Raw genomic sequence first — 20,377 nt, forward strand, 5'->3', positions numbered from 1 at the left:
AGGTATAATTAAATTAATGAATATTTGTTTAATCTTTTTTATAGTTGATTGTCTTTCAATAAGTTCTCCTCTTTTTTTTTTTTACCACAAACACAGTACAGTTGTGAAATTATTTGGTAGTTAAATAATAGTAACGTAGGAAAAGGATAAAATACTTATATCGGGAAACATGATAAATGTAAGGGTTTGAAAGTTGATTCCATTGAGTTGTCCGATGGGATTGCATTAGACTCGACGATTTTGATCCTACCAGCAAATATCCTCCATCTATATGGAGGAACAAAACACCAGACATTTTACGATCTATCAAGATAATAAATAAAATTTTATATAAAATCAACATTTATTTTCAATCGTAAATTTAAATTTAAAAAATTTTATAGATTTTTACTTCAGAATTAAAAATTTATTTATTCAAACCGTTATCGTCGTTATTGAAAAAAATGTTGTTTTTTATTTATTTTTTTTTTTTTCTATATATTTATATTGTATTTAAAGTAATAACTATAGTTAGCTCATACAAATGAGAAAATGTACTATGCAGTCGGTTAATTTTACCCACGAGATAAAATAAATAACAAAAAACATTTATATTTTTCTGTTTAATATTTACCGTAATATTCTTTAAACAATAATGAAAAAAAAAAGAAAAACCTTATTTTCGTTTATATTAATTAAAAGAATATTTAAAAAAATAGGCACTGTTACCAATTTTCATAATTATACAATAAAAAAAAAAAATGTTAACATTGTGTACTATTAATTGAGAGAAACGAGGATAAAATAGAGAAAAAGCAATAAAGAAAAATTGGCGGGATAGAACAAACGGGAAGAATGTGAGGAGCTTCCATAATTGCAGGCTGCGGTGAGTAAAGACGAGTCTCTGAGAAATTACGCGAATACGAAGCTTCCAACGAGAAATTATGCCTCGCAACGAGAGTTGAATAATAAAGAGGCATATATTAAAAAATTTTGAATTATTAAGAGTTTTTAAATATATATACATATACTTTGACATACTAAATGAGATATAAAATAAAACACCAGTGAATAATAATTAAGTTAACCTTTTAAATGAAGCAATTAAAAATCTTTGATATTTTACAAGCAAGAAAATTTAAATACATACCGTAAGAAAAAAAAAAAAATTTTTTTTTAATTAATTAGATTAGTTTTTATTTTTTTCTTTATAAATTAATAACTTTAAATATTTATATTAACAATTACATATATAGCTTAAATAATTACATATACAGTAATGGATAAATTCGTAATAAATGTTTTAATGGAATGTACATTAATGTTGTTTAAAGTTGTTTAGTGCACTAAGTAACATCTCCCGAGAGAGTAACATGAATAATTAAATTAACATGAAATTTAGTAGGTAATTGAAACTTACGTAAGTTATTATCAAGAAAACTTAATTATTCATGCTCAATGAAATGCAAGCTAGATCAAGTCTAATATACATTTTAATGTTTTTTTTTTTTTTATTTATTTTTATTTTATTCCCTATAATAATAATAATAATAACAATGAAATAGTTTTTATGTCATTTATTTAATGATATACCAAGTACCAATGAGCATGCTGCATATGCAAGCTGCTACGCAAGCTTTAGGTAAAACATACATGATCCGTTTCTATAAACTACAACAGCACCGGTGAGTCGCTGAGTCGACATTTGAACATATGTGTATATACAGACGCTAACGCAAGCATTTAACTTTCCTTTTTTTATATGATATCCATTATATTTTTCATTTAATATTATTATAATTTATAGTGAATATCAGTGTTGTAAGTTGCAAATCTTGGAGTAAGGGGAGGGGAGGACCTTGAATTTTATTTGAATATATGTTTATACCGTTAACAGGATAAAAAATAAAATAAAAATGATAAAAAAAAAAAATAAATAAGATATTTATGGAGTATATTGAGAGCAGGAGAAAATGATAGGTGGGATGTAGTTGAGGAATCCGAAGGATCTGAATGCATTTGATGAGACTCTTGAATCAAGTACCACTACTATATATATATATATATATATATATATATGAAAGTTAACTCGAACGATCGAAAGAAATAATAGAGATAAGAAGGCAAGATCTCGAGCGACAGTTTATACATATTTATGACTCATTGTTGTTCTATATATATATTAACTTTAACGGAATTCCTAAAATAATTCTACGGATTAACGAAAATAATCCCCAAGTTTATATATATATATATTAGGATTTCACCAATTGATGAAAATAAAAATATAGTTAATTATTATTATTATTATATATAAATAACAACAAAAGTAGGATCAATAGATTGAAGAAAAGGAAAGCCCTTACCTGTCGACGAGGTTGCTCGTGATCGTCTATACTGAGATAAAAGTAGTGCTCCTCCATTGAGGTCAAATAACAACGACTAGGGGTAGGAATATCTTTCTTCTTTTTTTTTATTTTTTTTTTTCTCTACGGCTTCTTCGAGAAAAGCTCGGAGACAAAACTTTTTCACGAGTCGGCTAGAGCTAGCAAAACTTTATGCACCTGTGACTGGGATAGACGCCGGATCACCGGATCCTTTGGGAGTGTGAGGAAATAAAAAAATGAAAAAAATGAAAAAGAAAAAAAAATTCGAATATAAAAAAGGAGCAACCAAAAGAAGATACTTTTGACGAAGGATAGTACACAGGATCGCATGTTGATCCAGAGTCAGAGTCAGAGGCTGAATCCCGGTCACAGCTTTATATTTATTTGATCCTTTTTTTTTTTTTTTTTTTTTTTTTTCATTTTTTTTCATTTTTTTTGTTCCTTTATTCTCTTTCTCAAGGGGGATGAATTTCCTTGAGAATTTCACCTCAGCAATGTTTTATGTTTGATCTCTTTTGAATGTTTCTAAATTTATTCTATTCAATTTTTCCAAGATCTAAATATGTATAACGTATTGCTACTATCAGTGAGGAGATATCGTTGTGATAAAATCAAAACTCTGAAAACCAAAATAAAAGATATTTACATATATTTTATCATAAAGTTAAAAATATAAATAAATTGAATTAATTTAATTTAAGCACCTTCAGTCCAAATAGTAGACGCTTTGGGTGACCAATTGAGAGACAAATACTATGAGGCTGACAGTACCATTGAATTATTGTGTGTTGTACGACACATGGCAATGCAAGTTCAGTACAGCGTGGTACAATGGCTCCATGGGAACCGTATCTTAAATTACGACACTACCAGAGGTGGTATTAGGTAAGCTTCACTAATATAATTATAATTATAATTTATTTTAAATCATGATTCCATTCTAAAAGCTTAAACTATTTTGCATTTTTACGTTTTAATAAATAATCTTACTGAAACAAAATCTGTTAAAATCATAATAATCATAATAAAAAAGTTTTTAATAAAAGTATTTAAGTGTATATTAAGTCAGCCGAGGGGGTTAATGGTCAATAGTTAATGATTAATAGTTAACGAGTTGGCTTTCAGTAAACAAAAGTAAATTCTGATGGGTATATAGTTATTGTTAGTTGAATAAGGTTTTACTTGAATGATTCTCTAAAAATTTAAGCACTGGGTACTGGGTATATACTACTTTACAACTGCTATCCAGTACAGAACAACTTGAACCCTCGTTGACCTTATTTAATGATCGTCTTGAGCTGCTTTTTCTATAACAACAACTTTAATTTTTAAAACTTAATATATATTATCTCAATTGATAATTATTAATTATATATATATATATATATACTATACTATACGGTTAAAGTTGTATAATGAAAATAAACATACATTCAAGATAAGTATTAATAGATAGTTTGAATAAAATTTCCGTAATTAAAGCGTCTTTTAGTATATATAAATGGTGAAAATAAAACTAAGAGAGAAAATTAAAAGAAATAAAAAAAAAAAAAAAAAATAATCGACGACAAATCTTATCAACAAGAAAGATTGCCCCTTTGCCCCTTTTTCCTCTTTCCCACAACTAATTTACTTAATGAGCCAACTTAAAGGCTTCTCCCCATCGGATTGTCTTAAAGTTTAAGAAACTTTCTTTGGTTTTATTTTAAATACCTTAAAAACAAATTTAACGACATTTATTTACTCAAATAGAATTTTATTTTTCTTTAATTAGCATTTTACAATTTCAAATTACTAATTGCTCTTAATATTTTTATTGTAAATATATATGTAAATTAAAATTATAAATTGTAATTTTGAAAGCATTTACTGACATATAATACATATATATATATATGTATATATATGAGAGATGAGAGATGAGAGATGAGATGTGATAGAAATACATACATGCCAGACGGAAATGGTTCGTTACCGTACTCACTCAGTAAACTATGTTGATCAAATTATCAGTTAGTTCAATAAACATACACAAGCTCTCAAATAGATATTTCGGTAAACCCAAAACGAAAGAGTAATAAAGTATAATTCAATGTTTGCAAGTATTATTTATTATAAATAATAAATCGATAAATTTTTAAATAAATTTTTTCAATAACAATTAAAAATATATATATATAATATGCGTATTATTGTATAACATATATGTTAAAATAAAAAATAATCCAAAGTAGTTAGGTTTAAAATGATAAATAATTTATCAAAAATATATTTCTGTATGTTTTGTCAGTGTAAAAACAGATTTGATGGACGTTGGAGCAAATTCAACTCTGAGTATAGCCAAAGTGGGACCAGCCGACAGCGGTAATTATACCTGTGTATTAACTACAATGCCCGATCAACCAGCAACTGTTCATGTTCACGTACTTAACGGTGAATTTAATATTATTATTATTATTATTAATACTGCAAAAATAATTTATTCCATTAAATGTACAGCTTTTAGTATTTTCATTTGTAACAATGAAATAAATTTTTGAGTAAAGCTCTTTGTTTCAGGAGAAAGTCTAGCTGAATTGCATCATGGTGCAGCTAATATAATAACAAACAACATTGTTCATATTATTATTTTACTTTTGTTTATTTTTATTAATAAATGTCTGATTATACTGAGATGAAGAAAAAGAAAATCTTTAAAAATAATTATTACAACAACAACATTAATAAAACATTATTATTGCTATTAATATTAATATATTATTTATATTTATAAAAATGGTTGGCATGAAAAATGCTGATGCAATAATAATACTAAAGTGTGTCAGTGTGATGACAACAATAGTGTAAAATATTGTTGGTGTTTCTTTTGTTTTTTATTTTATTATAAAAATGCTCGAGTGTAAAAGAGACAAATATTAAAAATATTTCAAAATAATATATGATACGTCCTCGATATAAAATATTAATAATTAATAATTTATACTAAAGCGATAATTTTTGTCGATTTATTGTAAAAATACTAAGTAATTTTGTAAATTAACACTACTCATTGATGAGAAATTACAATAACTGTAATTAGTTGACGAGTAATTATTATATAATTTTATTTTACTCTGAGTTGTGTATACATATTGTAAATAATTTATAGTTAATAATTAATAACGTTAAATGAACGATAAAAATAATTAAAAGATAAATGGTGATAATAGATGATGAAATTGTTCTTATTTGTAATAATTATTAATAAAATAAAAATGAATTTGAATGATATATGGTTTTCCTTATTTATGAAAATATAATAATAATAATAATAATAATAATGTATCTATGTATTTTTTTTTTTTCATATGATAAACGAAAATGAAAGATGGAAGAGTATGTCGATGAATGATAAATAATATATTTTATGCGTGTTCGGTTCGGCGAATGAATACAGATATGAGCATTAACGATAAAAAAAAATAAAAATTTTTACGGAGAAGAAAATTTTTATATTCTAACATAAAAATATTATCAAGACGTGTACGTGGAAATACGGTAATAAAAAGGTAAGACAGTTGGAAAAACGGAAACTTACAATGTGGAAAATTGATCGAAACTTTGTTACACAAGATTAAAAACTTTTCGACATTAATGTTAAGATATTTTTCGTAGTAATAACCGTAAAAATAAAGTATATATCCGTCAAATATGTTTTTTCTCGTTTTAGTTTCCCTCGAGTTGATTAAAAAAAAAATCAAAAATAATTATTTTAATTGAAATTCTAATATATCATTAAATAAATTTCATTATTTTTAAATGTGTGTCAGTAAAATACGATATTTCTTCAATAATTATTCGTTTGAGTTTATAGCAATTGTATTTAATTATCTTCCTCACTGGAGTTATAAATACTTTTTTCTTTTAAAAAATTTTTCCATAAGTAATTTACTCAGTATAAATATGTATTATTAATTTTTAAATGCTTTAAATATTTTTAAGTTATTCGTGAGTTATTTAATTTCGTTTTTACTATTATCAATGGAAAAGGAGTTTTTAATATTAAAAAACAAAAAAAAATTGACTGCATTATGCAACCGTAGATACATTTATAAAAGAGCATATACATATATGTGGTTTTTTTTTTTTTTTTTTTTTTTTTTTGCCAAGACAACTTGCAAAGACAGTACAGTGCTCCAGAAATGGTTATTACTTTGAAAAAAAAAAAAAAAAAAAAAAAGTTACCCGGCGTAGAATAAAATAATATGAATAAATTTTTTTTTTCTTTTCCTTTCTTTTTTATATCTGCAGTCGCAACCAATTTAAACGAAAAAATTTTTTAATCTCACCTTATTTTCCTTAATATATTTATCATAAAAGCGGAAGAAAAAAAAATATCGAGAGAGAGTTTTCTTTTATAAACAGAAAGATAAGAAATAATAAATTTTCGGATAAGCTTGTATAGGGAAAAGGACCTGTTTGTTTTTTATAGCAAAAAAGTTTCAACTAAAAATATAAAACATACATAATTTTTACTATTTAGAGACCACTTTTATCTGCAAAGGTTGGACAGTTGAGATGTATTTAAATATTTTTTTTTTTTTTTTTCAAATAAATAAATAAATAAAACCAGTAAAATGTCGATAAAGAAAGTTGATAAAAGAGAAAAATCTTAATGACGTAAAAATAGTAGTAGCAATAGTCATAGAAAAATCGCGAAATAGCAAAATGGTAAAGGTTTTCTCAACCGAATAAAGCAGAATTTAGTTGTATTTTAGATTGTGGCTGAATATAAAGGGCTGACCGAGAAGAAAGCTTTTACAGCGTTTTCTAACCAAAGAATTTTTTTTATTTATTTTTTTTATTTTTTTTTTTTTTTTTTTTTTTTTACCCACTGAAATGAACACACACATTACCTACAGAGAGCTTCAGTGCCAAGACATTTCCGTTTTAGTATCCATCAATATTTTCATTTTTATATAAAAGATACGAAAAAAAAAATTTTTTTTTTTAATTTAACCATAAATAATAGAATAAAATAAAAATTTCAACATTCATTTAGTATTTTAATTAGTTTAAAATAAATTGGTGGCGTAGCAAGCGAGAGAATAGAAATAAAACGAAATAAAAATCACAGTATTCAATCAATCAAACTTGTCATTGAAATTAAAAAACATAACTCGCGTACGTATAATTCATTTCACAATCCTTGAACCAAAAAACAATAATAATAAATAAATGAAATGGCATAAATATAATTGATAAAATTTTATTAATTTTTCGTTGAGTAATATTTCAATAAAACTTTTCAGCTTTTACAAATCCAGTAACTACATCGAAATACTTAAATATAAAATTTAATTTAACCAGTTTAGTTGTATATCATTGTTTTAAATTGACAATGGTCATACCAATCGATAAATGACAACAAAATTCGTAAAAAATTACAATAACCATTTGTCAATGTTTCATCCCTAACATATATAGAAGCGTATAAACTATTTTCGAATCAATGAATTCTCTTGCGCTTGTAACCAATAAAAATATGAAAAAAAAAAAAAAGTCAATAAAACTTTTTTTAATTGCATTCCACACTTTAAACGATAAACATTTGTTATATTTTCACAATAAACACGTTCTATCAATAACTTGTATAAAAAATAATACAAATAATATCAATATCGAAACAACCACAAATAAAAAACGAAAAAAACAAAAAAAACTCCCTTTAATTGTTTGTGCATGTAGATATAATATGTATATGATGAATAGGAACAAATATATTTAGAAACAGAGCGATTTGATTTATCACGATAAATTACCAGCAGGCCTTTTGTATATAGTAACAGATAATAAGAGTAGGGTAATATAATAGGGAAAAGCTAAAGGCTGGGGGCGAGTTATTGTTAGTTGTTGAGTTAAGGGTTAGCAGGAATTGGTGGATTGGTTATCGTGGTTATAAAATACTACCGCCAGTACCTACAACAATACACTCGATAATTTGATTACGAAATATCATCTATTTGTATCTATATCTCTATCTGTATCTGCATCTATATCTCCATTGGTTTATCATTATGTAATTAATAATAATTATTATTATTATTATCATTTGGTAATTATATACAAAATTCATTAAAATGTTTTAATTATTGTACATATATGTATGGTAAGGTAATTATTATATTAGTGAGTAAAAAATTAATAAATAATTATATTTTAATATTTAAATCATATCGTTGTTATTATTATTATGATAATTAAAAATAAATAACCTCGCAATAATTAGGTGGGTGAGATAATCTTGCTCTATATATAGATAATGCTGATGGGTGTGTAACGGTAGGATAATAATGTGAAAGTTAAAAAAAAAAAAAGAAAAAAATGCTGATTCGTATCAAGTTAATTTCCTGGAGATTAAAATCTCTTTGATTATTATGAATGATATGAAATCCTTTACTCGTAAAGACAGTAGAGACAGCAGTAGCATCATCATAAAATTTAATTTGTACCTTCAAAGATACGATAATTAATATGCTTCTGGAGTTTTGAAAGTTATATACCGGCAAGTTTGCACTTCTATCGCAATTTAAATCCCAACCACCTCAACCACAACTACAACCACTAACCACTAACAAAACTTAACTTACTGACTCTTTTTTTTAGACACTGATGTCTAATATCATATACGACAACTATTACGCGACTTATCAGAGTTATCACTCTTACTTTGGTATAATTATAACAATCTTGTAATAACCCGACGGGTCCAACTGTTTTACTCCCGTTATATTAATAGTTAAAAATCTATTGATTTAATAATATTAAAACCCGCTGATGATAGAAAAAACTAAATAATTTAATATTATTAAAGTCTAAATAAAAATTTTTATCGTATAAAAATTGTTGAAAACGAAAATAAAAATTTATTTTAGTGTAGGTAACGTCCGCGGTACTCGGAGTAATAAACATAAAAGTTAAATCAAAGTGAAATTAACTCCGAATCAATTCTATATTTTTTATAATTTAAATGTATTGAGGAGGCAACTAGAAAGAGAATTGGAAGGAGTAGAATTCCATCTAAATAGAGAGTAGAAACACTCTACCAATTATACATTGCATGCACTAATTGCACGTGCAAGTTATAACGGTAGTCTACAATCGTGCCAAAGTTAACTTCCAATGAACAAACCGAACTAGCACGTGTCTGAAATTGTAATGTATATCCCTTTTATCCATAATAATATTATTGACAATATATAACTATTTAAAAGTACTTGCATTTTTTTACGACCTATCATCGTTAATTATATACTAGTTGTTTTACTAAAAAACTTGTAAAATATCAACCATCACACCATATCAGCCTTTTATGTAAGTATGTATCTATATATATTAAACCATCCGAAAGTTATAACGTTATCTCTCAATACCACTTTAGAACATCTTGGAGTAAACTAAAAAAGTTATTTATATACGTATTATCATTATTATTATTATTATTGTTATTGTTATTATTATTATTATTATTATTATTATTATATGACCCTTATTTCAAAAGTAGTAAACTATACGTTATAGTTGTTATTTGAGCTGGTAAAAGGTGAAAGACATATTTAGGTCTATATACATAGTGTGTGTGTGTGTGTGTATGTCAAAAAGTCAAATAAAAGTTAACTCATATAAACTTTTATTTATTTATTATTTTAACCTCTGACCTGATGTTTATTATTATTATTATTATTTTTCAAAAATTAATCAGTATAGTGTTAAAATATGCGACAAATCCAAGTTTAAAGTTTGAAGAAATATTTATAAAGAGTTTGAATAAAAAGGGATGACTGAAAGTTACGTCAAGACAAAACGGCAATAAAAAGGAACGTGAGGACATTAAGTTGACCCCATTTATCCCATTTACCCCCATCATATTCCGAGTACCAAGTATAAGACCGTCATTAACCTACTTGCCACCGTTTATCAATGCGCCAAATGCTACACCACCCTCGATCCTATAGATCCTCCATTATTATCTTTATCGAACTTGCTCCTATGACCAACAGGTTTATAAAACTAATGTTAATGTTAGTGTTAAATTAATAAAACCTCTAAGAAAAAAAAAAAAATTATTCTTTTATTTTTTTTTACCATTTGTACGTGTAATTTATGTAATTTCAACAGGTGACAACTGTTAATTTACTAGCATCAAACTTTTGTTACCCAAGGAATGAAACTTACTCTCCAGTCTGACTATACTCCTTAAAGTATAAAAGTATACTATATACATATATATATATCAGCAAAACTTTAGTATTAAACTTAAAAAGTAACCGTAAGTATATACAAGAATTATTGTAAGAAAAAGTTATTCAAAAATAAATTCAAGTACAATGAGCCTCTCTTAAAAATAAATAAACCTCCATTGACATCAGTATATAGAACTACCAACTTTATTTATTATCCTTTTTCTTTTAAAACATAATAGACACCCACGATAAACCGATGAATAATACATCAAAAGAATATTTACGCTTTTTGTGATAAACTTTTATTTTATTTCTTATTTTTTTTTACTCTGAAACTTTCGACGAAAATGTTTTTGTTCACTATTAATTACAAAAGTTTATTATTCAAAAGTAACTTTAACAATAATTATTAATAAAATATTTATTGTGTTAATAGTAGTAATATATAAAGAGTAAACAAAATATGTATGATCCATATATATTTATAGATAGAGATAATATATTAACAAAGTTATCGTGATTCACGTTTGATAAGTTGCGCAACGAGTTTAACGATCGCGTGACCGTCTATTGAGCATCCATGAACATCGAATTATTTACTGGCTCCAGCTATTAACGAACCATTTGGTAATTATATTAAAACAGCAAACATTCTCAATAAAAAATAATTATTTTATTACAAGACACTTTAACCATTAATTTAAGTATTAAAAAATAATACAAAAGTAGTATTAATAATTTAAATAAAAGTATATAAAATACTTAATAAAAGCTTCTAGGTATAAAAAGTGTCAATTTATAAATATTTTTTTTTTTCACTATTCACTTTACGCATAAAAATCAGCGAACGATTTTTATTGAATTTTTTTTCATCTATTATTATTATTATTTCTACGCTTGTATAAAGTGTTAAAGCGTATTTAAAGAAAATCTTCTTTTAAAAGATTTCGACCACTTTACTGTTTCTGGTTGGGCGCTGTAAGCTATAACGTAAAGGTATTAACTGTAGGAGAATAGTAGTACAACCACGCGATTATACTGTTAGTGGTAGTGACGAGACACCGGTTTAACATTTATTTTATTATTCTCTTTTCTTTTCTTTTCTTTTATATATATATAATTACAGTTATTCTTCTTCGATGCTTGACATTATAACTATTTTAATCATTTATGTTTCCTTTGTTTAACAAGTTAAACTCGATGGTGGAATATGTATGATAAAAAATACTTTAAATAAGAATATTATTTCCATGGATTTATTGATGTAGAATAAAGAAAAATTATATTAAGTTTAGTTTAAGTAAAATAAAAAAGTTTAAGAACTCTAAAAGCATTTCCGTATAAAGAAGAATTCACGCGTTCTTATGATGTAGTCATTGAACGTTGCAAGCACGTGTTATGCCATGTTATGCTACTGGTACGTGTTATACAGTCATTTAAACCCCAAGCCACGTACATACCAAGCTTTCGATCCTACTAAAAAAAACCCAGCAACGACAACTGAATCTCTATTTTCAGAACTAACATCCTCCTCATATTATTTTTCATTCTTTCTTATTCCTTTTTATTACTCTTTATTCTTTTTAACATACCCACTTTTATCAAATCAAATTTGTTTTATTTTTTCTATATCTATATATACTACTCTCTACTCTATTTAAATCTTCCTTCCCGTAATATTTTTAATATCAAGTTTTTTTTTTTTTTTTGGTAAATAATTTTATTTATATTAATAATCAATGTATAATACTTTAGGGTAAATTTAAAAATTTGAAAAAATAAAACTATAAAAATTATTCACACACTGACAATAATCCCCAGAGAAATTAACGGAACGCAATTGAAGTAAATTCCCGACGCGGGTGCATGGGGACAGTATTAACCCATTAGAGAGTCACAATCATACTAAAGTTCACTCTGTGAAAATAGTTGCATGTGTTTCAATGATTTAAACTTAAGCACTCTGTTGTTGTTTATATATAATATAATAATATTTACATTGATATTAAAAGTTGTACTCAAAGTTGAAAAATATCATTTTAATTACTTGTTATTATTTATTATTAATTATACACATTACGTATAAAATGATTGGATGTTGTACAGATGTATACTATTGTTGTATTAAAATTAGACTTGTACATTATACAAACAATTATTTCAAGCTGTTGGTCCTACTAGTCGCTTAATTACCCAAATAACTAACATTTTTAATTTAGTAAGACAAGAATTATTATTATTTTTAAATTGAATTTTTAATTAAATTTTAAATAAATTAACTATTATTATTATTATTATTATTATTATGTTATTAGAAAATAGTAAGGTAGTTGAAAGTTAATCAAAGTTAAATTTTTGAAATGTTTCATGGAAAAAATTTAGGTAAAAATAATAAAAATAACAAAAAAAGTATTACTGATAGCAAATATTTTTTTATCCTATTTATTATAAAACAAAAATTTTAAGTAAGACAAGAGCATATTGTTTCAGTGGGGATGTTATTTTACTATCACCTACAACAGCTACCCCCGAGACTTTAACATGTACTTTTATTTTGTTTTTTTATTTTACAGGTTCATCTTCAGTCAACACACTTTGTTTTTTTATGTTGAACAAAAAATTTCAATCGTATACAATTTGATGATAAAAATATTATTACATGATACCAATACAGTCAATAAATATTGATTTTATTTTTATACTTGATCGATATTAAACTAGACTGTGTTATTGTTATTATTACTTTAATTAATGACAAATTATTTTTTTTACAATAAAAGATTTAAAGGTTAAAATGATAAATTATATTTTTCTGATTGTAAAATGGATAAAACCGTCAAAAACAGTGAATTTCTGTCATATCATAAATCATTGAACTGATCGGAATTGGCAAGATTTAACCTTATGTATATATATATAGACCTGTTTTTTAAGTTTTGATAAAGGAGACTAAATATAAAAGTTTCTATTTTTTTTTTTTGTTAATTATAATATTAAAATATTATTAAAGTTTGTTAAGTATATATTATTTATAACTTAAATGTTTATTAAGATTTAAATTTCCCAAATGACCCATCAGACGTATCAGATCTTTTCAATTAAGTTTATTCATTTGAAATACCAATAATTGTTAAAAGTTGTTCATCCAGTGTTATCATTATAGTTTAAATGAGATAACTAACAGTGTATTCACCCGATGATATAACTTTACACTAAATATTCAAGCAATTGTAATTAAATTTCACCAAAGTTTCTCGATAAATTAATATTATTATTATTATTATTTTAAACGTCACAGTTAATGCAAAAATACTATTATACATAATATATATTTGAGTATTAATAATATATATTTAACGATTATTTAAAACTTAGATAAACGGAGATAAATAATGAGTATATCAGTATATACATATACATATACATAAGTAAGTAGTATAAAGTTATAATAGTACGGCGGCGGCATTATGCAAAGGAGTAGTTTCTGGTCCCATTTGCCGAGAAACCAATATCGACAGCTTCAATTCCTCTTGTAAACTGTAATTGCATTTAATTGCTTTCAATTATATCAACATCAATCTAATCTAAATCCTCTTTAATCTCTATTTCCGAGTATTATATCTAGATACATAACCACCGATTATTTCATTATTATTTATTAAACTAAATAAATTAAACACTGCTACAGTTAGTTTTATCGTTCATCATCATCATCATCATCAAATTGATAATAAATAAATAATTTAAATAATATGATCTCATTTGAAAATAATACATATAACAAAAAAATAAACTCAACACAATTTTAAGGATTGCCTGATATTTTTCTACCTCTGTTTTATTTTTATTTTTTTCAAGCCATAAGGTCTAATGTTAACGTGGCCACAAAGTGCTTGTTATAAATTTCTTTTTTATACTCTTTACTCTTTCCTATATTATTTTATTTAACTTCCATTTGTATTTGTACATACAAACGTACCCAACAAATTGAAATGAAAATAAACTTATTTTTCAGAGGGATTAAAACTTTTACTAAAAAGATTTTTCCTGTAACAATTAGAGTTGACAATTTATTACGTATCTGAAAAATAATCACCAACTTATTTCAGTATACTATTGTGTATATAGTAAATATAAGGATTGTAAAAATTAAACAAAGTAAAAAAAATTAAACTGATGGTGATGGTGAGAGTTTCGTTTCCAAAGGTAGTTGCTGAAAAATGTCATTAGCTATGCCCCAGTAAATAAATTAACAATGATGTGTGATGTAAAGGTATCGCGGGGCTTTTGCACAACATTTACTCCTGTATTATTTAAATATTAAAAATTTTTTATATTATAAAATTTAAAAATAAATCGGCAACAAGTTTATCAATCGATAAAAATAGCCATGTTATTTTTAACAAAAGAAATATATAGTAGATTACTTGTAAAGATTCCTATATATATATATACTTAACTGATGTCTGGATTCTATTATATCTAAAGAGTCTGTGGAAGATTGGTGAAATTGAGTGGAAGAGCACAAGAGTATAAAAGTTAAAAGTATTAAATAATGAAAATAAAAAATATCTCTATGATATAATTTTGTGATACAGATACTGATATATACACTGGTGAAATAAATTAATTATAAATAAAAGGATTTATTGGCAATCTATAACAATAAAAATAACATTAGCATTTGAAATAAAATTTATCCATATACAATTTGATAGTTTGATAGTTTGGTAGTTTGGTAGTCTACTAGTGGTATTTAACGTCTATCTAGGTAAGGTAAGTATAAAGTGCGCCTGTTGAAATGGCGTCACGCAATACGCCCGTTCAATTAATAGCTTCTCGTGCTAGCAGATGTATAGATATCTCAGAAAAAAAAAAAAAAAAAAAAAAGGAGTGCCTATATACCCTAAAATGATCAATTACTAAAAATAATAATTTTTCATCTTTTTTTTATTATAATTATAATAATAAATTATTTTTCCTTTCTTACGAAAATATGTATTTAAAATTTTATCAATTAATTTCCAAAAAATATGCATTATATAATTAAAGTTTTTTCTCCATCTTTATTGTTTTCTTTTTCATATTGAGAATAAGGTGTAGGTATAGAAAATTTAAGTATCTATATATATTCAGTGGAATAAAGAGCGTCGCGCTTAGTGGTTACATAAATTCATCCTCTCTCTGGCTTTAATGGACCACAAAATTATACGACATCCTAAAATGGTCAACCAAGAATTTTATATGGTAAAATAGACTCTGTCGATCGTTATACTATCTATACATATACATTTTACACATCTCATTTGTTAAATAACTCCCAAATTTTAGTATATTAAAATCATCATGCGCTCATGGCAATTACTTATTATAGTAATTTTGAAAAAAGGATAAATATATTTATTATGGAAATTAAATGACCTAGAAATATTGAACAAGCTCAGTCAATCGGAACGAAATTTACCGAGCATGTATTTACCATCGAATGTACTATTATATCAAGTGGAATAATATTTTATTATTACTCTATAACAATTCTTTATAAGTTTAATATATTAATGTCGGTCAATCTTAATTTATAATATTATTGAAATATTAAATTTCCTTTTAATAAAATATACTTAATATTATTTTGAGATAATAATAATTTATTATGTGAGAGTTGAATCTGTTTTATCTTGGTAATTCTACAACAGCTGCTGATGATCATATATGGGTATTATCGAGAGAGAACGCACATGTGCATATAATATAAAATACACATATAATCATCAGCTGTACATTCACTTTATCATCAGATAATATATATGTAATATAATGAAAGAATTATCAACAAATAATAATAATGTTATTGAATCCAAGGTACATATATAATTTTGAAAAATAAATATATTTCTAATTATATAATATATTTAAAAACATTAAATTAAATGTATCCATGCATAATAATTATATAAATTTGAATGGTATCATAATATATATGGTAATGTTGCGGTAAATTATTATTATTAATTATCATCAATTGTTATTGTAAGTTGATTTAATTGTATCATATTAAGAAGAGTTTCTATTTGTGTTGATTTTGTAACCTTTGGATATTCAATTGTTAAATACTTTAAAATAGATTGTTGTGATGGATCTAATATTGTTTTATCGGAAGTTTTTTCGAAAGAATCGATTTTTTGTTGAGTTATTTGAAGAGTTACCGGATTAATTGGAATATAGGATAACCAGTGTACTACCGGTTTTTCATAATTATAATTATAATAGCTAAATGTTGTTGCCAATACTGTTAAATATTTTTTTGTAGTTTTATAAATTGAATTATCCTGAGAAATATTGTTATACGTTACATCAACAATGTTTGTTGGATAATTATTATATATAAATTGTCCACTCTTATTAATAATTAATTTTTTTCCTTTTTTTTCATCATCTAATTTTTTAATTGTAAAAATTTGTAATTTCAAAACAAAGAAATGATCGTGCCAAACAATTAATTTTTTACTTTCTTCGTCATAATAATATTTTCCAACATATAATTTATCCCAAGTAAATTCATCTATTGGAAATTGATTTGGTAATATACCATTCTGTACAAGTTTATTTAAATCAATAGTTAATAGGGTAGTTATATTTTCTTTAGTTGTCGATAAAGTATTAAAATTTTTATGGAAAATAATAAATTCATTATTAAATCTAAAATTGTTATTATCACGCTTTAGGCACAAAGCATAATAAATACCTTCTACTTCTCTAAAGGCTTTACCAATAATTTTAATTTCTTTATCATCGGATATTTTTTTAGGCGTAGTTATCATTGCTCCAATAAATGAATAATATTCACTACTAACACCAATTTTTTCTGTATTTGAGGTTTTAGATATATATTTATAAATATTACCATTAAAAATGATCCAAAAGTCTTTATCTTCAATTTGATAATCATTAGATATAATTTTAATATCATAATAATGATAAAGGTTTTTAGATATTTGATCATCATTATTGTGATGAGAATCAGGAGGGGATTTTATTGTTGAGGATATTTCTGTCATTAAATTAGAGGCTGATAAATGAATTATTTTAGAGTTAAAATCAATAATATCATTTAATAATTCTTTCTCATCAATTAATGTCCATTTTTCTGTATTATCTTTTGTTAATGTATAATGAAATTTAGTAGGCAATTTAATATCATTTAAATTTTCATAAAATTTTCGTATACTGTCTATATTTTGATAAGTAAATTCTTTATCATTTTCATTAATTTTAATTAGTGTTGTTGGTAATGAAGGATATGGAATATTTTCAAATAGTTGAGGAAATTTATCATAAAACCAATCATCAAAGGGAACCAATGAGAGTTTAGTTTTTTGTAAACCTTTTGTTAATTCTGATTTGTATGTAAATCCGTTAATTGTAGCTTCTTGAGCAACATTATTATCAGAATAATAAACATATTTATCATCTATTTTACATTGATATGAGTTGTCACTTAATTTAATAATTCCATTTTCACCACAACATACCATTTGTCGTTTATTAGACAAACAATGATAAAATGAATGAGGATTTGTTGTAAAATAATAATCAATATTTGGTCGACAGTCATCTAATGGTTTACAAATATCATTATTATGAATAGATAATTCATTACATTCATATCCTTCTTGACAATCAAATATTTCACTTACAGTACCATTACATTTATAGTACTGGTTTGTTTTTAGGGCTTGACTGAAAATATTATTTATACGATAAGCATGACGTGTACCTTGAGGATAATTTTTACAAATATCATATACTTTACAGGGTTTAATAATTGAATTATTATTATTATTATTGGTTACATCTTTAAATGCATTTTTATCAACGTGTTCATTTTCTTTATGGCAAGTTTCAATAATTGGTTTTTGTTGTAAAGATGAACACCTTATATATAAACGTGGATGAGGATTTTTACCTGTTAATATTGTAATTTGAGTTATTGATGGATTATCTATTTCACTGTAGTATCGATCGTAAAGTCGTTTTACTGAATCATTATAATAATCACAAATAGGCTTTTCAATACATTTATTTAATTTTATATCCCATTTGTAATTCTTTGGACATCTAAACAATTGTTTTATTCCCGGTACTTTGAAACCTTCTTCCACATATGTTAATTTAAAAGTTGATTCTAACATAGGCTTTGCAGGTACACCATTGAAATCAACTGGATGATTTAATTCTTGTTCTTCATAAGTTAAATTATCGGTATGACTTAACATGTACACGCTATACTTTCCTGTATCCTTTTTTTGGTAGGTGTAAAATTGTGGTTGGTTGCCAATTTCTTTGGCTATTACTTTTGATAATTCTTCGGGTTTTAATTTTTTACCTCTATATTTTTTAATCGGATGTCTATTGTAGTAATAAACAACCGTTACCAAAGTAATGTTTAACAATACAAATATTATTCCACATATTATTTCGTAAATAGTTCTCATTATTTAATATAATTAACAATAATGTTTTTTTTTTTTTTTTTTTTTTATTTTATAATCTCTTACTATTATCGTTATAAATTATTAATATATTATTTACGATAACTTAATAGTATGACTAATAATCGATCGTTTAAAATAAATGTAATATTTTATTTTAATCATTGCACTTAAAGTGTTGGGTTATTACGTGACAATTATTATTATTTAATTTGTCTACGGTAAAAAAATATTATCTATTAGACGTGACAATTTAACTGATCCGTATTGTATATATATCTATATATCTTAAAATTTTATCATTAGCTTAAATAGTTAAAAGTTATTATTATATATTATACAATGGATTATCATTTTAATTCTACGATTATTTGGATTTAATTTAGTGAAAAATAAAATTTTTCAAGTATAGTATTATATATACATTTATTAATTTCATATGTATCTGGAGTAAAAGTCATATCATCACTGAAAGTGATCATCTTATTATAGTGTGTAGTATTTGGTGTTGACCAGTCTGCGCGGCGTCGCTGGTACTGCCGAGTAGTTACACGTACCACCAGTTCAGTTTAACTTCTCGCCATAATAACACCTTATCACTTCAGTCTACTTTTTTAATTTATTAAAATTTTTTTTTTTTTTTTTGCCACCTTATTAAAACAAATATTCATTTTATTTAAATAATCAAGTTATTAAATATTTACTATAATAAATATAGAAAGAAATAAAAAAAAAAAAAAAAAAAAACAAAAACAAAGTGGTTTAATAAAGTCCACAGTTTCTTCTTGTGTTGTCTTGTTATTAATTTTTCATTTTAAGGTAAATATTTTTTTTTTTTTTTATTTCTTATTAATAATTGATAATATTAATAATAAGTAATTGTTGTGTTAATCGAATCACCAGAATTATATATGTATATTATTGGGGTCAAATAGCAAAATGATACGGGTCGAAGGTTTTATTTAAATAAATTTTTCTCAAGTAATTAAATTGGATAAAATTATTTATAAATTAATCTATATTAATTATTCTATTGAGTTTTAGATATCCATTTATTTAAAATATTTCAATTTAATCATTTGTCAGCTAATTTAAAAAATTTATAAATTACCACCGTTTGATACTGATCATCAGTATCATTCACCTATATAAATTGACGCACTGAATAAATAAATAAAGAGGATGGTTACTCTGTACTTAAAATATTATTCAAAATTTATTGCACTGTATTATAGGTCACTTTTTTTTTTTTTCTTTATTACTATTTCCGTTTATAATAATAATAAGAATAATATCA

The 20,377-nt window shown here is 24.7% G+C and overlaps 2 protein-coding genes across 5 annotated transcripts in view; one reads left to right on the top strand and one right to left on the bottom strand.

Moving 5' to 3' along the window:
* LOC123259828 overlaps positions 1-5,267 on the top strand; it is a 56,945-nt gene extending 51,678 nt beyond the window's left edge. For 3 of the 4 annotated variants that reach the window (XM_044720566.1, XM_044720567.1, XM_044720568.1), the window contains 3 exons: positions 3,068-3,251; positions 4,657-4,799; positions 4,926-5,267. In XM_044720566.1, the coding sequence (XP_044576501.1) occupies positions 3,068-3,251; positions 4,657-4,799; positions 4,926-5,044 (446 nt within the window). In that variant the 3' untranslated portion in view covers positions 5,045-5,267. The remainder of the gene's footprint in view (positions 1-3,067; positions 3,252-4,656; positions 4,800-4,925) is intronic. The other variant, XM_044720569.1, reaches the window with a different exon arrangement.
* Positions 5,268-14,282: 9,015 nt separating this feature from the next.
* LOC123260079 lies at positions 14,283-19,125 on the bottom strand. The gene is made up of 2 exons (XM_044721011.1): positions 17,595-19,125; positions 14,283-14,308 (listed from the first exon to the last, which is right to left on the bottom strand). The coding sequence occupies exons 1-2, from the start codon at positions 19,081-19,083 to the stop codon at positions 14,283-14,285; spliced, it is 1,515 nt and encodes a 504-aa protein (XP_044576946.1). The 5' UTR covers positions 19,084-19,125.
* Between the last annotated feature and the right edge of the window lie 1,252 nt (positions 19,126-20,377).

Source organism: Cotesia glomerata, linkage group LG2 (genome assembly GCF_020080835.1).
Source record: "Cotesia glomerata isolate CgM1 linkage group LG2, MPM_Cglom_v2.3, whole genome shotgun sequence".
Lineage (NCBI taxonomy): Eukaryota > Metazoa > Arthropoda > Insecta > Hymenoptera > Braconidae > Cotesia > Cotesia glomerata.